We start from the raw sequence: 23971 nt of genomic DNA, 5'->3' as shown, positions 1-23971 counted from the left end.
GGTATATGAGAATAAGAGATTAGAGGTGAATTATGTACTCGTTAAATTAATCTGCCTCTGTCCCCATCTTTGCTGCGGGGTACCACCCAGTGTTCATTGTCTTCCCGTTATGCAGCCCTTTTATCCCGGAGCGGGGCAATGGATGAGGATCTGTGCCTTGTGTTATGTCTGATCACAGTTTGACTAGCACAGTCTGGAAGTGGGTTGTACAGGATGAGAACAGCAGCCTAATTGCTCTCCCTGCCTCAGCAGCATCTATAAAGCATCCTGGGAATTGCTCGCCCCACGTTCAGAGCAGCTGGTCACATGAGCCTGGATTTTCAGTTCAGTTCATTAGTCAGCCATTTTGGTCAACACCCTGCTTACTGCGCACAACCAATCCTATTAGAACTCAGCATCCCGGCTCATCTGAGCAGATCCTGCAAGTGATTTCTGCAGTTCAGGATTTTTTTAAGCTCAATTGAAACTATTGGTTTATTTTTCGGGGATTTTTTTTGTTTTTTGGGGTTTTTTTTTTTTTCTGCACAAAGGAGGATTTTTCACTTACTCATGCAGAGGCCAGTTTTTTAAAGCCAGCTAAGGTGGCATCGGCTGTGCGGGATTTAAAGCCTATAGCTCAGCTGAAAAAGGAGGGGGAAGGGAAGATCCAAGGAGAGAAGCTAGGAGAAGACCAGGCATCATCTTCTTTCGCTATGTGCTAGGAACTATCGATGAGAAAAAATAGTACAGAATTGTTTATCTCGAGCTGTTGGTTCTTAAACCGTAAGGCATTTTTCCTTGTGTTTTGTTTGAATCTCCCCCACCCCTTTTCTTGAGAGCTTTGTTCCAGAGCTTTGGATTTGGGGTTTTTTTGGTGAGGAGGTTTTATTTATTTTTGTTGGGGCGAGTGTGTGTGTGAGTGTGTGTGTGTGAGTGTGAGTGTGTGTGTGTTGTGGTCCCAGCTGAGTCATCATGTCTGCTCTGACGCCTCCAACCGATATGCCAACCCCCACCACTGACAAGATCACACAGGCCGCCATGGAGACCATCTACCTTTGCAAATTCCGAGTGTCTATGGACGGAGAATGGCTCTGCCTGCGAGAGCTGGATGACATCTCACTTACACCTGACCCAGAGCCTACCCACGAAGGTATGGTCAGACCCTGTCCACTAGCGTCTCTCTTGCATCCTCATTGTTACAGTAGGCTGGGAGGGTCAGGGATAGGTAGGAAGAACCCATCCTCTAACCGTTTAGCAACCACGGAAACCTTTCATCCTTACCAACTACCCAGTTCCCTTCTCTACTCTAGGGGGAAAAAATACTTTTTCCCTGCCGCGAGGTATCCTTTCAGAAGATGCTGGTGCCTACTTAGAGTTCTTTGTCTTTAAGCCTCTAAAGAGAACATTTGAAGTCACTTATCACATTGGGCCCTAATTGATAACGAAGAAGCTATTAATACTGATTATGTACTAAGATATTCTGGAAATTGCAGTAATTCTTAATAAAGTAAGTTAAGACAGTATGACTATAAGATCGTACATGACATAATTGAGACACTTGGTGTTTTACCAAGAGGCATCAGGGTATAATATTAAACAGGCTATGATACATAGAAATTATTTGGTCAGACATTATCTTTTTGTAATAATGTGGACTACAGATGAGAAAGCAGTTTTACATTCAGTGCTTATTGAATGAATATGGATGCTTTAAAAAGGATAATGCCTTGAAAAGGTTAAACATGATTAATAAGGTAATCGCTACTCATGGGATCTATTGGCCATTGCTTTTTTTATAAGTTATTTGTGGTAACTGTGATGACCCAATTGAAATTTCCATGGTCAATACCTTTGAGACTTTTGTGGTCGCTTAACTTGTAACTTTCTCCCAGAACCTTTTCTAAATTATCAGAGGTTTTCTGCTTGTACCCCTTAATTCACCTAACTCAATGCTATAAGGAAGAAAATTAATTTGAGTCATAGATGCCAATATTTTTGTTTCTTATGTAGTGGCTTCTTAGCTAGTGTTTTTTCTCTAACTTTAAAATAATGAAGACAGAAATATTTAGAAATGAGGAGAAATCCTTTATCAACATCTGCCTGGTATTTAGGCATATCTGCAGAATAGAGAGCATGAGGTGAATTGCACATAGCAGATTGGGTTAGGGAAAAGTGGTTCCTTGCCCTTGACCTTGTATTGCAATCTTATCATGACTCAGATCTCACCCTTTATTCCGAAAAGGATTTTATTTTCCCATTTGGGCTTAGCCTTGAGAAGGTTTCAGAGAGGATTAATTTCACAGAAAACAAAGTAGTCATTTTAGTGTGTCTTTTAAGGGCAGTGTTTAAGTAGTTTTTAAGGCCCTTTGCATCTTTTCACAATTGGGTTTTCAGTCGGGCAGCTTCCTTTGGCTCTGGAGTCTCAGACTCAACATGCACAAGGGTTGGAAGACATCAACTGGAATTCCACAGAAAGCCGGTATTGTTTACAATGGCCTCCAAAGGTTTAAGAATCTTAAGGGAAGAAAAACACATTTTTAGAAGGCTACCAAGAAGTCTATGGCTAATGCCTCAAATTTCATATTTTGTTTTCAAAAATATTCTCATCCATCTTGAGCAATATGGAATATGAAATACTCCCTTAATTATAAAACCCAGTCTCAAAAGTACTTTTTATCAATTTTAGTACTTTGACTTGTATTTGTTTCTTGAACCAGATTCCTATGAGTGAGCAAACTTGAGCTGTTTGGTTCATGTAAGCAATTGTAGTGGTGCCATATGAATCCTTCAAGGGGGAGTCTATGAATATATATATTCATTGGAAAATATACCTGAGACCAAACTAAGCTCTAAGTGGCACATTCTTTGATGAAGGAAAATAGACCAATAGGGAGTTCTCAACGCCTTAGAACCAACTATAGAGGGTGTGGAGGAAAACAGAGAAATGCTGTCACTGGATTTTGGAGTTTTGCCTTAAATTGGGCAAGAGAAACAACAATTTCAAGTGATCAGAAATGGAAATAATAAAAGAAAAGTCCAGGCACAGGAAGGCATCTAGGTTTACTGATCTAGGAAACAAGGCGGTGCTTTACGGGGCTTTTATTTCCTTTCTCTGCTGGCTGACTCAGGATGTCTGAGCAGTCGCTTGGACTCAGGAAGTGCCTGCTTCAATATTAGTGCCAGTGGTAATTATTAGGTATAATTTAGCCATCACCAGGCCAGTGGTAATGAGAATCTCACCTTGCTGACAAAACGGAGCACCTGGTGCCTGGCCACACAGGAGTGTTCACGCTGTAGTTCCCAGCTGACTCACTGATGAAAAGCTGTCTGACCACACACGTCCTGCAATGAGGTGTTCTGACTCTCACAAGAGAAAATGGGCAAAAAGCAGAATATACCCTCATAGGACGATAATCTATGTTATGTGTGGCCTCAGCAGTCGAAGCTTTGCAGTTTTTAGCTTTTGTTTCCCGAAAACAGAGCTCCTCCCACCTCTCACTGTGCACCCCAAGTACAGGCCTAGACCTAGAGTTTCTGCCTAGCTTAACCCTTAAATGCACGGGAATGGAAGCATTCATTTCATTATTTCAGCGTTATTGGTAGTCAAGGAGGTGATCTTTCAGTACACTTGAAAAAAAAATTTTTTTTTAAATATTTTATTTATCCATTTGACAGAGAGAGATCACAAGTAGGCAGAGAGGCAGGCAGAGAGAGAGGGAGAAGCAGGCTCCCTGCCGAGCAGTGAGCCCAATGCGGGGCTCGATCCCAGGACCCTGGGATCATGACCTGAGCCAAAGGCAGAGGCTTAACCCACTGAGCCACCCAGGCGCCCCTTTAAATTTTTTTTGGAAGGTTTTATTTATAATTTATTTGTCAGAAAAAGAGAGAACAGTGGGAGGCAGTGGGAGAAGAAGGCTCCCCACGGGGGAGCTGATGCAGGACTCCATCCCAGAACCCTGGGATCGTGACCTGAGCCAAAGGCAGATGTTTAACTGTTTGACACCCAGGTGCCCCTCCGTCCACTTTTTTTTTTTTAAACCAGGAGGAAATCTATGAATCTATGATTTTAAGTGGATTTCCCCTAAAGATAGGAGCCTAGGACTAATTCTGCAGGAGAAGAGAGGGTTCAGGAAAGGCTCCGTTTAATGAGTGAAACTGGGCTACACACTGTACATAACAAGGCGATCATCAGGCAGATGTAGGGTGAAGGGGGGCCATTTCCAGCAGTACCTGGTGAGCTGGGTGAGCCAGAGAGTAGCGAGTAGTTAGCACCGGTAACTATCTCATTGTAGGTTAGGAGGACTAAGTGAGATGAAAAACACCCTATAAATGTTAGTTATGTGTGTAGTAGTTATTCACGGAGCCATAGCTTGAGATGCAACACATTCTTAAACACACTACCAATTTAATGTATATTTCTGTTTTTATGGCTAACTCTTGGGAGCAGTCTAAACTAGATGTTTACCAGATAGACTAAAGTAGTAGTGAGTAAGCTTAACTTCACATTTTAGCATTGTCCTTTCTTGGACCTCCATAAACAGACAAACAAAAAATTGGTTAAAAGTATAAGTCAGTTATCAAGCAATACTTATTTTCCTTTTAAACTTTTACAGAGTGGGAATCTGATGTTGAGAGACAGTACACACAGATGATCAATTTAATACAATAAAATACACCATCTGGTTACAAAGACATCTGTAGGCTTTGAAATTACTTTTTGGACTTAGAAAGCTTCCTTTTCAAATGCAGATAATAAGAGACAGACTATGGAAGAAGTGGTCTGCAGGGCAGACGCGGAGATTTCCAGGTCAGAGAGCCGTGTGTGACGGCAGACCTCATCCGTGCTGTTACCGCGGAACTCTGCAGTGTCCCTGACGTTGCAGGTTGCTTTAGGGTTCATCACAAGAGCGGGCGTTACTGTCATATTTAAAGAGGTGGCTTATCTGACACATCTGCAAGTGTAGTAGTGCTGATGTCTGTATGCGAGGATGTGTTTTGGCCCGTCTGTTGGTCAGAAATATTTATTGGCCGTCCCTCGGTGCAAAGTCTGGTTCTAGGGACTAAGAAATTGATAGCCCTTCACGCTTCCCAGAGGACAGTGCGGGTGCAGATTGTGGGTACAGATTTGTGATCAGGTTTTTCCATTCAATAGGAAATACTTTACCAATAAGATATATTGGGGAGGACTCTACTGAGAATATAAAATAATCGAGGAAAAATCCCCTAAAGTTGCAGTGGAAGGTGTTACTCAGTGACTACGGGAATGTCTGGTGCTGAGATAATCCCATTGACATTTACTAATAATGTACTTTTACTCATTAATATGACTGCACCCTAGTATAGCCCTATCCTGCTTGGGGAGCTACATATGTTTTCATGTAAAAAGTGCATGTCCCAATGGGCATTTTGGCAGGGAAAGCCAAATGGCTATTTACCAAGAAACTTCATAGCATGAATTCACTGTAGTCTAGTGCAGGGCTTGCAAACCTAGGATCCTTGATCTTAAAAATCATACATAAAATTTTATATCTATATTTTTTTTTCTGGAAGAAGAATCCTTAGTGTCCATTAGAACCTCCCCAAAGGAGAAAAGTAATACTTTAAAAACTCAGTTTTTTTTTTATCATACAGACCCTTGGTCCTTTATTCAACATACGTTTAAGTATCCTACTTATCATTTATGCCCCACACTATAGTAGGTCCTAAGGTACAGCACAGTGAACAAGTCCAGTCCTCTGTATTTTCTGGATTTACTGGCAAGTGGGGGGGTGTGGAGTGGGGTACTTCAAGCAAGTAAAATGATAGTTGTTGCAGTACCCTGATCAGAGTCAAAATCTTATTCTGGGGAAGCTTTCCGATTGAAGTAATGTTTGAGGTAAGACCTAAAATATGCACAGGAGTTATCTGGGCATAAAGTGGAGGCAGCGGGTATTGGGGGTTGGAGATGGTGAGGAGACAGTATTCTCAGAGACCTGAATGCCAGAACTGAAAGATTTATCACTATATATTTTCAGCTCATTTCCAAATACCCTTTCCAGGTAATTTTTACCTCTAACCAGAAATATTAATAAAGCCACATATTCTACTAGAAACAAAATGTTAGAGGTAGGGATGAACTAGCAGATTTTTTTTTCTCCTCTGATTGTGCATAATGTTAATTTTTTAACCATAAAATCTTAAGTATTTTAACAGTGAATAAGTATATTATGCGTGTGTATTTACTCCTATACTTTAATAAAATGAGCATATATTTAATTCTATAATATGAATTTTAATAGCCCTCCTATATAAGACTTAATAGTCATTTCTCTAAATTATTAGAAAAACAAAACAACTATTACTCTTATTTTATAAAAAAAATCAGGGACGCCTGGGTGGCGCAGTTGGTTGGACGACTGCCTTCAGCTCAGGGCGTGATCCTGGAGTCCCGGGATCGAGTCCCACATCAGGCTCCCAGCTCCATAGGGGAGTCTGCCTCGCTCTCTGACCTTCTCCTCGCTCGTGCTCTCTCTCACTGTCTCTCTCTCTCAAATAAATAAAATAAAAAAATCTTAAAAAAAAAAATCAGATTTATTTTGTAGATAGTTCATTTTTAAATTGGAGCTGTTGGACACTTCTTATAACAAAATTCTTTATTGGAAGTAGGAAAAACAGTAATAAGCTATTAAATCCTGAACAAAACTGTGGGGTCATCCATTTATAACAAGCCATTCTTTTTTTTTTTTTTTAAGATTTTATTTATTTATCTGACAGATCACAAGTAGGCAGAGAGGCAGGCAGAGAGAGGAAGGGAAGCAGGCTCCCTGCTGAGCAGAGAGCCCGATGCGGGGCTCGATCCCAGGACCCTGGAACCATGACCCGAGCCGAAAGCAGAGGCTTTAACCCACTGAGCAACCCAGGTGCCCCTATAAAAAGCCATTCTTAATGGTAAAAAGTTTAAACCAACTATTATTCTTAATATTAAATCCTAGTAATATGCAAATTTTCTATTTTCACTTATTTATATGTGAACATTCTCTTACCTTTTTGATGATAAGCATGTATTTACTGAGAAAATGTTAAGCATGCAGTGCTCAATGCTTCTTCTGTGAAACTAACTGAACTTGATGAAAAATCAAGCCTCCAGTTATTTTTATAAGTGAACATGTTAATCATATCAAAAGCATCACTTAACTATACAAATTAGCTCTTTTGCATTTAATGCAACACATGTATACACACAAGGCATCCGGCTGTTATAGTTTTCTGTTATGGTTAAACAAGCAAAGAGTGCTGCGTGTGTTGGGGCGTAAAAGAAGGTTATCTGTGTTGTGTTCCACTACAAAGTCTTTAGTTTTGCCTTTCATTCTCATTTCTAAAACTACCAGGAGCCAGTAATGTCACATCTAGATTCCTGCACCTACTTGCAGTTTTTCTCCAAACCCATTTTTCTTCCTCTACTGATTCATTCTTCATAAAATTGCCAAGAAGTCTTTTTGAAAGCAAACTTTTTGTTCTTGTACAAGAGCCCTATTTCGGGCAGCCTTCTCTGTTACATGTGGAGTAGTCCTGGGAAGGAGGTGATGGGGTTGGGATGGGAGGAGATGTTATCACCTACTGAGTAGTGATTTTGTGCCAAGAACTGTTTCCTCTGAGTAATAGGTATGTAGTATCTCACTTAATCATTACCGTAATCCTTTGAGCCAAAATATTATTACCCCCCTTTTACTAATTGACCCTTGGGAATATAGTCAGTGGTAGAGCCACAGATCAAATGCAGGGAGCCACCATTCAGCCGGAACTCAGTCAGTGGAAGTCCAGCGACAGACCTGCCTGTAACCAAGGACATCTTCCCCGGTGACATATTTCCAGCAGTTTTGCACACCATTGTTCACAGCATGGGCCAGCTTAAGTCCAGTGAACGTCAGAATGAGGTCAGACTTGTCTTTTGGCATATGCTTGGCAGTTGCCATCAATTAAATCAGAGATTATAGCTTTTATCCACTTGTTTTCATTTTCTTCTTTCCACTCATTTTTATGAAGTGCATGAAAATACTTACATGATTGCGCAGATACTGCCAAACAGCACAAAGGGCACATCGCTGAAACTGTCCTGCTGGCAGGCAGGAAGAGCCTTTATGTGCTCAAGTATCCAGTAGATGTACGAAGTGATGTGAAAAGGTGCTTGTGGTAAGAGAAATGTTCATGGTTATGAATCATGAAATAGTCACTGCGTTGACTCCTTAGTCTTTAAAGGCCAAGTATTTCCATCCTCTTTTTTGGGTAATTTTACTTACCTGGTGTGTTTTGGTGTGTTTGTTTGTTTGTTTCCAAACTCCCATTCAGTACTTAATGATTGCAGCCAGCGGGTTGATTCTCGCTTCACCAGGACCCTGATTATTCTTGATGTTATACTTTCCCTCTTGAGATTCTGCTTGCTGGCATCAGATCTGGAACTGGAAGGCCCCTTGACTTCCTTCATCCACAAGACCTTCTCTAGCATGTGCAACACTCTTCATCTCCTGAATCGCTGGGTACCGTCTGTGCCACTTGATTGAATGCTCTTGGAATCATTCTCCAATGATGAATTTCAATCTGTGTGATTCCTCATTTATGAAATTACGTAGAAAGTTCTTTGGGGCAAGACTTTTCTTTTGCCTCCTTCAGAAGGCCTCATGGTACTGTGTACTGTTTATGGCAGCTGTCCAACGACACACTTTGGGTGAACTCAGTGATACCTCCTAACCCCAACAGATGATCAGGGGTGAAAGAAAGGATTATTGAAATACCTTCCCTCCATTACACACAATTTATGGTTTTTTTTAGTTTTTTAATTTAATTTTTTTTAGACATTTATCTTCTATTCCAGACTCACTGTATCTTACCTAGAAAATTGAAGTTTAGTGTAACATAGTAATTTGTTATTGTTGTTTTCTGATATATCCATGACTAATACTCAGCGCTGATGAGAGTTTAGGAACACTGGGGCATGGGCTCTGCTGGTAGGCATATACGTTAGTGCAGACTTTTTGGAAATCAGTTAATCACTGTGAATCAAGAGCCTCAAAAAATTAAGTTCCAGTGATTATACCAGACATCCATCTTCAGGAAATAATAGAGATTCTGATTCAAGGCGCAGTTTTATGATTTATCGTAGCAAAACCTTAAAAAGCGGCACAAGTATAGCCGAACAGGAAAATGGCCCAATAAATTCTAACATGTCTGTACAACAGGCACTAGAAATGGTGTTTTTGAACAATATTTAATGGCATAGGGTATTGTTTAGAATGTAATTTTTAAAAGCTGTCTTCCAAACTACATACACTGTGGTCACAGTTCGTGTGAAAGGGAGGGATACACACTCACCACAAGTAAAACAAAATGTACCAAAAATGTTAAAAGTTATTCCCTCTGGATAGTGGAATGACAGGTGATTATTAGGATATCCTTTATACTTCTTTATGTCTTCCAAATATTCTAAAGAGGATATATTACTATAATAGGGAAAAATGCTATCTTTTTAAAAGCGGAAAGTAAGCTTTTTGAAAACTGTAGGCGTGCGGTCACCCATCTGCCCCATACTTAGGAGTACTTTCCATAACAGCTTCACATATCCACAAAAAGGAGCAGTTGCCTGAACGCGGGGCTACTGCTTTGAATTCTATCGTCAGTGTCATTTTTGCATGTGCATGTGTTTGAGTTTTTCCACGTCACAGGCCTGTGTTTATTCACTGGCATGCTTTGTTTTCAGAGCTCGGCTTCTGAAAGCTCCATGCAGTGCCCAAGGGTGACCACAGGGTCTAGACTCGAGTGCATTCAGTACAGTATTTGATTTATTCTTTTCAGAAGGGTTCAGAAAAGAAAAACCAAATTGAGAGGATTCTGGTTTTCGTAGAATCCCGCTCTTGCTGTTTGCTTTTGATACGGCACAACTTTCGTAATCTGCCCTGGGTGAGATTAGGGGAACGTTTGCTGCCAGCAGCCTGGATGGCCTCAGATCCCCGCCGTCAGGGTCTCCAGCTTGTGGCCCCAAGTGCACCAGGCGGTTTGTGTGAACTTCTCCAAGTGCGGACGTGGTAGCTTTCAGGACCGTCTCAGAAGCTTTACTGGGCAAAGTTCTTTGGACAAAGTTCATCCCTTCTTGTTGCTCTGCTGTGGAATAGCTTGGCTAGTCATCCTTTCAAGGTAAGTTTTGCCCAACTTTTAAAGTCCTCTCTGGGAGAGAAATCTCAGCAGAGCTGTGTGAAGCCTCAGAACCGACCATCGTGCTCTCCGTAAAATCAGCTTTTCCTGGGGCGTCTGGGTGGTTCAGTGGGTTAAAGCTGCTGCCTTTAGCTCGGGTCATGATCTCAGGGTCCTGGGATCGAGCCCTGCATCGGGCTCTCTGTTCGGCAGGGAACCTGCTTCCTCCTCTCTCTCTGCTTGCCTTTCTGACTGCTTGTGATCTCTGTCTGTCAAATAAATCAATAAAATCTAAAAAAAAAAAAAAAAAATCAGCTTTTCCTTCTCGTTCCAGTTCCTTCCCAGCTCCTTCATGCCCTGCGCTGGAGTCTGCTTCCGTGCGCTGTCCTTGATCACAGTGACTCACCCTCTTTCCTCCTCCCTGTTGGCGAGCCTTTCCGGACCTTTCTCAGAATAGAGCTTTTTCTTTAACCTTTAATTTATGCCTTTCTTAATGGAGTTTACATTAACTCTTCTTTGGGCTATCAGCTTCCATGCCAGGTCATTTCCTCATACCGTAAGCGCTGACGTATTTATCATTTTCCAGATATGAATCTGTGCCAGATAGGTAACTGCTCAGTGAGGGAGCTCGATTAGAATCCGGCTGCTCGGATTCCAGACTCGGGGACCTGTGAGGCTAGGCTGGGAAGGGCAAGGGCTGTCATCTGAGAGACCCACAATGTTCTCTGCTCTTCGGGTGTGCTGTATTTTGGTTTTTTTGGCAGTGCCTCCATTTGGGGAGAAAAATAGGAAGTATAATAAGGCACAGTTTTCCATTATGGCTCCCCCAGCCCCCCACCAGTCCACTATGACTGCTATGAAGTACTTTTTTTTTTTTCCAACAGAAAGCAAGATCGACAGCAGGAAGGCAGGGGAGGGGCAGAGGGAGAGGGGGAGATGCAGACTCAGCAGGGAGCTGGATGCGGGGCTCCATCCCAGGACCCCGAGATCATGGCCCCAGCCGAAGGCGGATATTAATCAACTGAGCCACCCACGTGCTCCTGAAATACTTTTGAGTACAGAGGAGTAATATGAAAACCTGTTCTTAGAGTTTTTCACATTTGAACTTTGCTGGAGAACAAACAGAAAGATTTGATGAGCTTAGAAGCACTGTGTAGAGGGACATAGAAATAGATTTGTTGACCAATTCACCCCGAAGTACTTATTTTTCATTATAATTAACTATTCCCAAATAAAATGTATATGTCAGTGTGCTGAACATAATGGAGGGTTTTTAAGAAAGTGTGTATATGTTATTGCTATGTACATATGTATTTTATGAAAACAACTCTATTTTTCTAGTTATATAAATGATATATTCACACTGTAAGAGTTACAGAATACAGAAGAGTATAAAACACAAAATAGTAAAATTCACCTGAAGTTCTAGCACCTATGGATAACCACAGATAAGATTTAGTAATCAGATTCTCTTTTTTCATTAATATATACAAACAGAGTTCACTTATAAGCTCACACAGATTTTACATGTAAAATAGTATCATTCCTGTGTTGTGTGACCTGCCTTTTTTCCTCCATAGTATCTTTCCACATCAGTAAATAGAAATCTGTATCACCTCATTTAATGTCTTCCATTTTTTGGATATGCCATGATTTCTTTGACTTCCTTGTTACAACTTTTAGGTTGTTTCTAAATTTGGCCACCACTGACAGTTTAGGTACATCATTATGATTATACTTTGAGCACTTTACTAATTTTCCTTTTGAGATAGGGAGTTTTTGAGTCAGATAGTAAGATATTTTTGTTTTTTAGACACATTTCCCCAAGCTGCCATAAACATTAAAAAAAATGTCTTTAGTAGCATGGTTTCTTGAACTTACATATTAGCTACTTTGCAACTCGTTTTTGCCTTTCCCTTCTGCGGTTGGCTGTGGTTTCTCACAATTCTAAAATCTGAACTTTCCAAAGGAAATAGTTGTGTGTGTGTGTGTGTGTGTGTGTGTGTTTAGGACAATTGATTCAGCAGCTATAAACTGCATGATTGTATTTTATCTTTTTTCTTTCTTTAAGCTAATGACAATATCCTAAGCAGAAGAGAATGAATTTTACTGTTAAAAGTATAATGAGAAATTTCACGATTTTCTGTGATTGCTGGAGTCTGTTTTCTGGGGTGAAAGGCTGCTGGGATTTCTCCTTTCTTCTAGAGCTGTAAAATTTAGGATGTGTTCTGCATTTTTTTTTTTTAAGATTTTTATTTAGGTCACAAGGTCACAAGTAGGCAGAGAGGCAGGCAGAGTTGGGGGGTGGGTGGTAAGCAGACTCCCTGCCAAGCAGAGAGCCCAATGCGGGGCTCGATCCCAGACCCTGAGACCATGACCTGATCTGAAGGCAGAGGCTTAATGCACTGAGCACCCAGGCGCCCTAGGATGTGTCCTGCGTTTCATCTGAGAATTCCATAATGTCTAGTCCTGTGGGTAGCAAGCTTCCCAGTTGAGGATATCAGACTCCTCGTGTTTATTTCTTGCTATTCAGGGAAGGCAGCAGAGGGTCTCCCGATGTGGGGGTTCCCCTTTTCCTCATCCCCCTCGGTCCCTATCAGCCCATATCCTCCCCAACCTTCCAGTGTCCCATAGCTGCTCACCTGACTTAGGAATGTCACAGTTACTTAGTTTTCCTCAAGGGCAGTGTGTCTAGGGATATTTTCTGTTTGTGACTTCTGTACAAACTGCCGTAGTAAAATCCTTTGCTCAGCCTACATACTAAGTATTAAATGGCTCAAGCATTGATAACTGTACTAAGAAAGCCTGCATTTTTCTTGTGTCTTTCTCCTTTCACACAGAATACTTTACTTCTAACATTGCTGGTCACCAAATATGTGTGTGTGTATGTGTTGGGGGTTGGGGGTGGTTCTAACACCAAGCAATCCTGTGACACCAGCTGGGTGTCCTGTAGTTTAACTCAGTTCTGACTCTGTCCACCTGGAGACAGTGTCAGATCCCACAGGTTAAGGGCTCAATCCTGCAAAACTGCCCCCCACTCCAGGTACTAATCACAAGTAGTAGATCCCCAGGTTACCCACAACTTCTGTCTAGCTGGGCGACAAATCAGAGGCTCCCATGACCTCTTTCCCCTTAGATTCAGTTATTTGCTAGAACAGTTCACAGAACTCAGGGAAACATGCAGGTTTGCCCTTTAGTAAAGGATATGATAACAGGATACAGATGAACAGTCAGATGAAGAGATACATAGGGAGAGGTCTGGGAGGGCCCAAATGCGAGAGCTTCTTCCCGGTGGATTTGGGGTGTGTCACCCTCCTGGTATGGAGACGGGTTCACCATCTGGAAAGCTTTTAAACCCATACTACGGGGATTTTGTGGCGCTTCCCCGCATAGCATGATCAGTAGACTCCGTTTCCCGCCTTTCTGTCTGAAGAAGTGGGAAGCAGGACAGAAAAGTCCAAGCTTGTAATTGTGGCTTGGTCTTTCTGGGCTCCAGCCCCCATCCAGAAGCCCACCCCGAGTCGCCTCATGAGAACAGAAGTGCTCCGAGTGCTGTTATTACTTAGGAACTGGCGAGGGTCAGGAGCCCTGTGCCAGGGACTGGGGAGGAAGACCAAACAGAGATTTCTCGTTTAAATCACAGGATTGCGGTCGCTTCATGTTACTTTTTTCAGGACCATTTGTGTTTCTTCGCTGATGTTTTTGTTTTTACTCTACTGTGGGGAAAAAGATAGATCTTGACCTAAATTACTAGTTTATTAGAACAAAACCTCTTAGCATTTTTAAAAACTACTTTGGCAGTTCCTGTGCTAATATTTGTATTACCAAGCTAATTGTGTATTATTAGTTTAACAGCACCTCCTCTGTTAAACCTGTCGTTTGGTCTGCTTATGTTGACTTGTTTTTTTCTACTACGTTTAGTACTTATTTTAGGGTCTTTTTTTTAAAATCCCACTCTATTTGCTTTCTTAATTATGGCAGATATACTTAGAAGAGTCCAGCTTGTTAGCCAAATGAGAATACAGGGCACATGTTGGTTTGTTGTAAAGGCAAAGTCGACACAATACCTAAGGAGTGGCTAAGTACTTTAGCTAGCTTTTTTTTTTTTGGAACTATATTTTCTTTTTTTTTTTTTTAAAGATTATTTATTTTTTTGTTTATTTGACAGACAGAGATCACGAGTAGACAGGCAGGCAGAGAGAGAGAGAGGAGGAAGCAGGCTCCCTGCTGAGCAGAGAGCCTGATGTGGGGCTCAATCCCAGGACCCTGGGATCATGACCTGAGCCGAAGGCAGAGGCTTAACCCACTGAGCCACCCAGGCTCCCCCTTTAGCTAGCTTTTATTTTCACAAAAGTCCTTTAAAGAGTTATTTATGATTAGTAGTTGGGGCTTCAGGAAGATTTTCCCCCCAAGAAACTGTAATACACTTTGTAAATCAGAGCCACCCAGCCTCAAGGAGACGGTGCAGCTTGGTTGCATTTGTCTCTAAACTTGACTGTAATTGGGTTGTCTATAGTAACGACATTCCTGAAAAAAAAAATATATCAAAAAGAGAGCTCTCACAGCCCTGGACATGGAAATCATAGAGAAGCACTTCGAGCTCTTTCAAGCATTTTTCTTTTCTTTTCTTTCTTTTTCTTTTTTTTTTTTTTTTTTAAAGATTTTATGTATTATTTGACAGAGAGAGATGCAGCGAGAGAGGGAATACAAGAGAGGGAGAAGCAAGCTTCCCGCTGAGCAGGGAGCCCGATGCTGGGCTCCATCCCAGGACCCATGGATCATGACCTGAGCAGAAGGCAGACGCTTAACAACTGAGCCACCCAGGCACCCCTCATTCAAGCATCTCTTAAGAGAGAAGGAGGTTGGGGTACCTGGGTGGCTCAGTGGGTTAAAGCCTCTGCCTTTGGCTCAGGTCATGATCCCAGGGCGCTGGGATCGAGCCCCACATAGGGCTCTCCACTCAGCAGGGTGCCTGCTTCCCACCCCCCACCCCCGCCTGCCTCTCTGCCTACTTGTGATCTGTCAAGTAAATAAAAATAGAATCTTAAAAAAAGAAAAGAGAGAGAGAAGGAGGTTCAGATAATTCTCTCATCCAGAAAGAAAAGATGGAATTACACAGGGCCCGAGGCCTTGTGAGAACAGCGGCCCCAAATCTTGATCCATATCAGAGCCAGGACCCCTTCTACCAGACTACACTGCCATTGCCACCAAGCAAATATTTGACAGTACTACCTAATCAGTCTGCTGACTTAGTCATTCTTAGACCTGAAACAGAACCATAGCCCAGAAGATAGTTCACTGAGCCTCAAATAAGCTATGCTTCCCAATGCGGGGCTCTCTCGTGTAGTTCCAGCCTTGTCTCTTATCTCTTGACTTTGAAAAATGACTTTGTTCATGTGTATCTCACATTTCTACAGCATTTCTAACCATTTAAGCCGAGCATCCAGAGTGGAGGGGTGGTCCCGATGTTTTGTCACCAGACTCGGGGCACTACACACGGTGACAGTCCACTTGTCAGTTCCAAGCTCTGCACCTCCTTTCCTTGTCAGTTAGTGCTTTGAGTGGGAACTGAGGCTGTTTAGCTAGAGTAACTTTAGAAGCTCCCTTTACTATTTCACATTTACAGTATGTATTTGATATGGGTCCGATTGCTACAGCTCTGAATTATGCACCATCGATAGAAAAATTGTAATGCAGGCCTCTCTTCTGTAGATTATTGTTCTCTGAAATTCATGAATAGGTATTGTATGACACAAAGTTATTATAGATTTTTAGATCAGGCAAAACATGCTTGAAAGCAGCCAAGTATTATCCCTAAGAAAAATGCAATGTTCTGGGAGAAAAGATAAGAATTGCCTATGGTACTACCATCTTCAACTCGTGTATTTAGATACTTTCATTGTTTTAATAACTTGACCATATTCCAGAGGGCATAATTTTTTAAATATTTTATAAATCCTTCTTTGAGAAGATTATAAAAGAACATCACAGTATCCATTCTTTATTGTAATGAAATGCTGAGCATGTCATGGTAAGTAGAGAACAACTTTGGAAGGAGAAAAAAACACCTTTTTTAATCTTTCGGGGGGAGGAGAGCTCTTTTAAATTGATTCTATCCCCGACACTCGTAATTTTTAAATTTGTTTTTAAAGCATAAAAAAATATATATCTGATTGGAACAGACTGGGAAACTGCTGTAGTTGGGACACAGCAAGGGGAAAGTCAGAGAGACCCCTTGTACTCAGCACCCCTCCCTAACTAGAGATTTATTTTCCAGAGTTCTTCTGTGCACAGGTCTTGGAGGACCTCTGTATTTTGCTTTGATAACTAGGTAGACTTTTATTAGGTGACAAATACAATTTATAGGTAAAGAAAATGTAGGATAAAATAGGAATATTCACCTTACTGACTTTCACAAGGTCAACATAGCAAGTCTTTTTTTTTTTTTTTTTTAAGATTTTATTTATTTATTTGACAGAGATCACAAGTAGGCAGAGAGGCAGGCAGGTGCGGGGGCGGGAGGAAGCAGGCTCCCGGCTGAGTGGCTCGGTCCCAGGGCACCTGAGCTGAAGGCAGAGGCTTCAACCCACTGAGCTACCCAGGCGCCCCAACATAGCAAGTCTTTGGAATAAACTCATGTGATAGTTAAGATTATATTCTTGTAATCCTGTAATCCTACGTAGTATAAATCTGTAGCAGGAGATTCTACTTGAAAATGATATTTTAACATTAATTTACTTTAAAAATAAAAGTAACTAATGCTGATACTGTACTTTTTCTATATGAAACACTATCTTTATTACATATATATCCACAATTGCAGAATCCAAAAAAGCTCTGAAAACCAAGCATTTTTCGTAAATTTGCCTAGACTCATTTGGTGCTAAAACATGACCTAAATTTATTTGAGGCTATTATAGATGTTATTCTTTCTTTCTTCCTTTATTAGTTATTTATTATTAACTAAAAATTAACCAATTAATTTACAGTGATAACTTAATAAACTGGTGAGAAACGATCAATTCTTTTCTAAGATCGTGATTCCGTGTTATTGCCTCAGACCCTATGGTGGTTTCTGTGGTATATTTTTCAGGAAGGAAGGTTTATTGTGGACAAAGTATCCTTTCCCCATTTTCTCATTTTCATTATGCTTCACCTTCTGACAATTTCTCTTTATTTGCTGCATATTTATACATATGAAATTCACGTGATTTTGTGTTTGCATATAAATATTGCAATAGTGTACAATATAATAGCTTCAGAATTACTGTAGGAGAAGCTGATATACTTTTCAAAAAAATTCCATAGGTTCTCAAAATTTATTTTCAAACGGTCATCCCACAGCTCTAAGACACAGAGTACTATTATATTGTAATCTTCATGTTCTTTCCAGTCCTTCTGTCTCACATGGAATATTCTGTGTACAAGAACATTGAATTTGTAGTAAAAGGAGAGAGTACTTTTATAAGTGATTTGTCTTCAAAGTAGCATTGTCTCCTTTATTTTTGATCTGGGGAAGAATTGTGGGGATGGAGGGCTTTGGGAAAGGTATTTAGATTTTTCTTTGCTTATTTTAAGAAGAGTCACTAGTTTGTATCATGACATTTGGCCTGAGTCTAAAAAGCATTCCCTTATTTTCCAGCTTCCCTGAAGTGGTCAAAACAAAAGTTGAATGAAATCAACCTTGTGTGCACTTAAAAGATACCAACAGACTAGTCTTGATTTTCAGTGGAAAAAAAATCTTTTTTACTTTTTTGTGGGAAGTGCATCTTTGTTATCTCTTACTAGAGATTTTGAGATTATTTTAGCTTTGAAGCAGATTTAATAGTCTTAGTTGATATCTCTGCTAATGTCCTCCTCCTCCGATGTTCCCAGCCCCTTTCACTGTTAATCTCTGGGTTAAGCTGAAAGCATTCTAGGAAATCTCCCTTTCAGTTATCCCTTTTGAAACCTTGTTTTTAATAGCACTTTTCTTTCTTGGCTTGCATGACATTTTATCTTTCTTTTCCTTTCTTTTTGCCGTTTGCAAAGACTCTTGGGAGGATTTGACAGATTTGGTGGAGCAAATGCGCGATGATACAGAAGGTGCGTGCCACACCAACATCTTTCAGCTTTTTTCTTTCTTCTTTTTCCTTTCTTTCTTTTCTTTTCTTTTTTTAATTTCTAACCACCTTTTGATTGTTTTCCATAAACCAGACTGTCTGCTTTAGGTTTTGTTTCTCATGGCAATAACTGGAATAGTAAGAAATATTTGCCAGATTTTTCCAAACAGGTGCCTCATTTGAACAGGGTTAGGGTTTTCAGAGTCTTACATTTTAAATCTTTCTCCTTGTGGTTCCAAGCACAATGTCATAAGTACATGTTTATGCTGTCCCTTTAGGATGTTTGTTGATACCATGTTTTAAGGGGACTTTATTTCAAGTTATATCAAATTTTTCTATGGCTTTTTGTTTTTTCATTTATTTGTTGGGAAGATGTAAATCGTTTTATCATTCATGAAAGTATATATTCCTGTGAGTTCCACAGTATCAGAAACAAGACAGATCCCAGGAATCTGAAGTATCCAGTCTGGAATGTTGCTCAGATTTGCAGATTTCCGTAGCATTCAGCACTTTCAGCTTGGTCCTGTAATAGCATTACTTTCTGGTGGAATTACTTCCAAGAGTAGCACCTATGTTCCAGTATATGAAGGCTCCCCACACCAAGAGTTGTTTCTTCTGTAATCGGCACCTAACTTTAGGGAGCGTGAGGTAGTTTACATAATTTATAATAGAAATAGAAAAATTGAAGTTTGGCTCCACTTTACTGTATCATTTTATGTTCTCCCACTTTGCCTGGGCCCTGAATGTCCCCCAGCTTCAGCACATAGACATCCCCTGGCCTGCGGGCAGACCGAGTGGCCCTTTCACTGCCTGTGCGTGAGGGCATCAGCCTCCTCTCCTGCCTTGCCTCCTGCAGTGTTCCACCCGGAGCATTTAACGCCCTCCTCTCCCCCCCTGCATCCTCCCCCCTCCCAACACACCTGTCAGTCCAGATGGGAGCATCTCGAAGGAAGTGCTCCTTGACAGCTGTGGCCCACATTCATTTCTCCGTTCACCAAGCCTGCAGGACTTGGAGCTTGAGCCATTTTACTTGTTGTTCTTGTGTGTTTATCGTCCCTAGTTCGAGTGTAAAATCTTTCTATGTCTTAAACTTCTCAGTGTCCCTGTGATACCTGGGGTGGTACTGTGCTCAGTCCCTTTGGTCGTACCAGACAAGACTACCCATGCCCAGTAGTATCTTCTTCATCATTGTACTTCGAATGAGTAAATTATTCTAAGTTTCATCTCATTTCCTATAGTGAAACTGTGTCTTTATTCCAACTTTGATTCTGCTTTTATTGTAACTAGTTGTGTATAATTCAGTGAAAAAAATGAGTATTACATAGTTGATTGGCAGTTCATAGACAAAGGAAAACAAAGAGGCGGGTGTTGATTCATTCGCTGAGTAGCGTTTACTGTTAGGTTAGCGGCTGTTCTGATGATTTACCAGGCACCACACAAGTGTAAGGTTTTGATTCCTTTAATAGGCTCAGCCCTAAAGAAAAGTGCTTCATAAAAGCCAACTAATCTGTGCCATTCTTGAAGACTTCTTCCCTAGGACTCAACCTGGCAAAATTCCATTTCTTTAATACAAAGTACCACTTCAAGAATCAGGCCTACTGTGAGAGGCAGCCTCCTCTTTTTCATTGCGTTTTTGAGGGAATTTTTGTGAGTGATTATTGTAGGTAAAATCAGAAAGGGAAGATCTCAGTGGATTACCAGTCACATAGTATATGGTAATGTTGGTCAAGAATGTATTTTCAGAAAAAAAGTCTTTCTAGAATGTAGTTTTAAGAAAAAATTAGAATGGGGGAGGGAAATGGCTTTACTCATTAACTTTTTTGAGTCATTTCATCCTTTTTTTTATTACCATTTCTATTTCTCTTGCCTCATTTCAGTTATGTGAAATGCTAGTTTTACTGTACTGTTTAACTTCAGAGTTTTTATAAATGCACACTTGTAACAAGAATAAACATGAGGTAAGGAGTGTTGCCCTTGCGTAACACACTTAGCATCTCGGGGTCTGCAGTGGGTTCCGGTTCCAGACCCTGAGAAAGCGGACGATGTATGTGGGCTCAGATCTTCTCCAGAGACCTTCACTGCTGAGCCGTTTCAATTCTGTTTCTCATCTGTTACCATGGATTTGTACTAACAGTTGCCTTTTTAGTAGATGAAGTGTTAACACTGGTTTCCAGCCTCCTGAGAATTTGCTTTTTAAAATAACAAACTCTGGGAGGTTATAAATTAGAACTGTTAGCTTTGGGGTTTTGTTTTGTTTAAATTTTGTCGAGATTGAAGTTTTTCCTGGTGAACGATTTCTTACAGTGGTGGTTGGCGTTACATTCAATGTGTCTGTAACTCTTGGTTGATTGAATATGAAGTGTCACCTTCGGGTGGAAAGGTAGCATGCTTTCTACACTGATGCATTATCTGGCATCTCATCTCATTACATACTATTACTGATTTGTGTCTAAAATTTGGAAACTCACTAGAAAATTATGAAAATTAAATAAAATTATAAAAGCACATAGTATACTATCTTTAGTTTCTCAATAAATACTAAATTCCTTTCTATACTCATGACTAGCCTCTTATACTGACTCTGAACTTACGGTTACCCAGATTACTACCCATCTCTCTAAGCACTGAAATGGTTGGGACGTTACTTGAATTAAGGAAATAATATACCTGTATGAAGTATTATTTGACCAAGATTGCTTACTGGTTCCTTCACATATTTTCTTTTGGGTTAAGACTTAACATCTACCTTCTTTAAAAATGGAAGGAACACATCTAAGAGATATTCTTAGCCTCTAGCGCTGTGTCACATAGTCATTCAGTAAAGGTTTATTTTAAATAACGATCTTATACTTGTTTATGGAGAACCATAATAATTTTAATTTCTAAACACTTGACATACACACATTTGTTTAGTCTTCAAAACCCTATTACATTTCATAGATGAGGAACCTGAGGCCTGCAGAGTTAAGGTTCCCAGTGGAATACTGCTCGGAGACAGAGAGTAATAAACCATAGATACACACAGCAACCCGGAGGAATCTCTAAGCAGTTATGCCGGGTTGGGGGGGGGGAGCCAATTTTAAAAAGTTACGTACTGTGTGATTACATTTATATAACCTTAAAGTGATAAAACATATATATAAATGGAAAACAGCAGTTGCCAAGGGTTGAGAGGGGGAAGAGGGCTGGAGGAAGTGGGTTTGGCTGATGGCAACATTGTGTCTTGACTGTAATTCAGTGTCAGTATCCCAGTTTTGGTGATGTAGTCTAGTTTTGCACAATGTTACCCTTTGGGGGAACTAGGTTAAGGGTACATGAAATTTCTATTATTTCTTACAACCGTATGCAAATCTACAATTATCTCAAAATAAAAGTGCAAGGCAAAAGCAAAGAGATAAGAAGCTTCCCCAGAGTCCCCCAGGAAGGAGTGCAAGTAGAGTTGAAACTCTGCAGGCTTCCCCCAGAGCTGGTGTCCTTAACCACTACACCAAAGTTCAAACTTACTTGACTCAAAACCCACTGTAAAATTTGCTTTATCAAAACTCGATGCAGGCGCCTGGGTGGCTCAGTGGGTTAAGCCGCTGCCTTCGGCTCAGGTCATGATCTCAGGGTCCTGGGATCGAGTCCCGCGTCGGGCTATCTGCTCAGCAGGGAGACTGCTCCCCTCTCTCTCACTCTCTGCCTGCCTTTCTGTCTACTTGTGATCTCTCTCTGTCAAATAAATAAATAAATTCTTAAAAAAAAAAAAAACTCGATGCATACATCATTTATTTGTATGTATCCAGAACATACATTTTGTAAAACAATACATGACCTCACTATAAGGGACATAGTAAATCTATTGTATACTTCACTGAGGGGTGTGACCTTTAGTTTGAAAAATGTTCTAGCCATGCAGATAGAAGAAAAAGGGCTTTTCCTGAAATGACTCTATTTCAGATTCGGTTTCCTGCATACAATTATTGGCGTCCTCTAAATTGAGCCACTAACCCTGCATCCTTCTCTTTCTCTTTAAACCTATCTCCTCTGGTGAAACCTTCTAATAATTGTCACTATTATCCCTATGCTAGTGATTATCCAGCCTCCAACTTGAATTTGCATTTACAACTATGTGATGAAAAATATGTTGAGAATGCTTCCATGTAAGTGTCCTCTACCGTATTCAAAACCAAGTTGATTTGACCCCTTACCCCCAAAACAGTTAACTCGGTTTTTTCATTTTCATTTCCGGTTTCACAGGGTAAGAATCTTGGATTATTTGTGACTCTTCTGTTTTCTGACTGGGTTTAGTTCTTCATGGCAGGCCGTTCGGGTCCTCCTCCCCCAAATTCACTTGGCATTATCCTCTCAGACTCATCATCTTCAATTTTTGATCATACTACTTCTCTGCTCAAATCCTACCGTGCTTCCCATTGCTGGGTTCAAGTCTAGTGTAGAGACCCTTCTGTGCTTTCCACTTCTTCCCAGGAACACCTCCCCACTCCGTTCCTATTCCTTTCACCTGACTTCACACACCCATTCCCTCCTTTTGGAATCCGTCCTTCTGTGTTTCTGTGATTTCACAGTGAGGCTCTTCCTCCCGTCCTACAGGATATGGTCGTGTGTCATTTGGAGCACAGGTGTACAGTATTCCAAGTGTTAAGCTAAGGTTTGAGATTACTCAAAGGGTACATGAAATTTCTATTATTTCTTACAACCGCATGCGAATCTACACTTATCTCAAAATAAAAGTGCAAGGTAAAGCAAAGAGATAAGAAGCTTCCCCAGAGTCCCCCAGGAAGGAGTGCAAGTAGAGTTGAAACTCTGCAGGCTTCCCCCAGAGCTGGTGCCCTTAACCACTACACCAAAGTTCAAACTTACTTGACTCAAAACCCACTGTAAAATGTGCTTTATCAAGCATATTTTTTTTTTGCTCAAATTTTTGCTCAGGTCCGGGGTTTATCCAACTTATAAGCTAAAAAATGATGCTGATATTGTTTCTTGGACACTGGCAAAAGACCAAAAACTCCTAGTCAGAGACGAAGGACTTTGTTATTGATGACATGGCAAGCAGCCTGAGCTGTGTCTAGGCACACTTGTGTCTTGCATAAGAGCCCCACCTGGGAGACATGGTCTGGCTCAGCAAGATGCTCCCCATCCAGTGGGTTTGTGTTGCATCTGAGGAGTACTGAGTTTGGAGAATCCATTGCTTTTATAGGAAGCGGTGAGAAAATCTTACCTCTCATGACTTATCAGCTGCCTAAACAGCCCTGACAAATGATCCAGGTTAAAGAGTGGTCAGGGGCTTGCAGTCTTGATACAACCCAGTAAAGATGTGTAGTAGCACAGGAGTCCCAAAGAGGATTTTCTTTCCTAACATTTTATGGTAAAATGTAAAGGTAGGGCAAACTTCTCCAGTGTCAGGGAATGTGAGAAACAAATCTCACTCTTGTAGACCAGAGGTCTCGCTCTTCTGAGTCACAGTGGTGCCCCCAACATTTGAATTCTTTCTGTGGAATAAGTTGAACAAAGCAAGGAACTCATGGATTTGCATTTATCTCCTCAATTTCTTATGCTGCGTCAAAACGAAGACCACTATTGTCCTACTTCTAAACATTCCCAGAATTCTCGGTGTTCTTCTGTGGTGTTGAATTTGGAAACCAAACAAATTGATTATATTATGATATGGGAACCCAATGAGGAAGAAACCGGCATATTTTCATAGGGAACTCTTGAAAAGGATTATAACT

At 40.8% G+C, this 23971-nt stretch overlaps 1 protein-coding gene across 6 annotated transcripts in view; it reads left to right on the top strand.

Moving 5' to 3' along the window:
* RUFY3 (RUN and FYVE domain containing 3) overlaps positions 1–23971 on the top strand; it is an 84677-nt gene that overhangs the window by 15534 nt on the left and 45172 nt on the right. For 2 of the 6 annotated variants that reach the window (XM_044224768.1, XM_044224771.1), the window contains exons 1-2: positions 166–1129; positions 18172–18225. The exons of 2 other annotated variants lie outside the window; for them this stretch is intronic. In XM_044224768.1, the coding sequence (XP_044080703.1) occupies positions 952–1129; positions 18172–18225 (232 nt within the window). In that variant the 5' untranslated portion in view covers positions 166–951. Of the gene's footprint in view, positions 1–165; positions 1130–18171; positions 18226–23971 lie in introns of those variants that run through there. 2 more of the 6 variants (XM_044224769.1, XM_044224772.1) reach the window with 1 other exon arrangement.

This window comes from Neovison vison, chromosome 11, assembly GCF_020171115.1.
Source record: "Neovison vison isolate M4711 chromosome 11, ASM_NN_V1, whole genome shotgun sequence".
Lineage (NCBI taxonomy): Eukaryota > Metazoa > Chordata > Mammalia > Carnivora > Mustelidae > Neogale > Neogale vison.
This window is presented reverse-complemented; position numbering and strand designations above follow the sequence as displayed.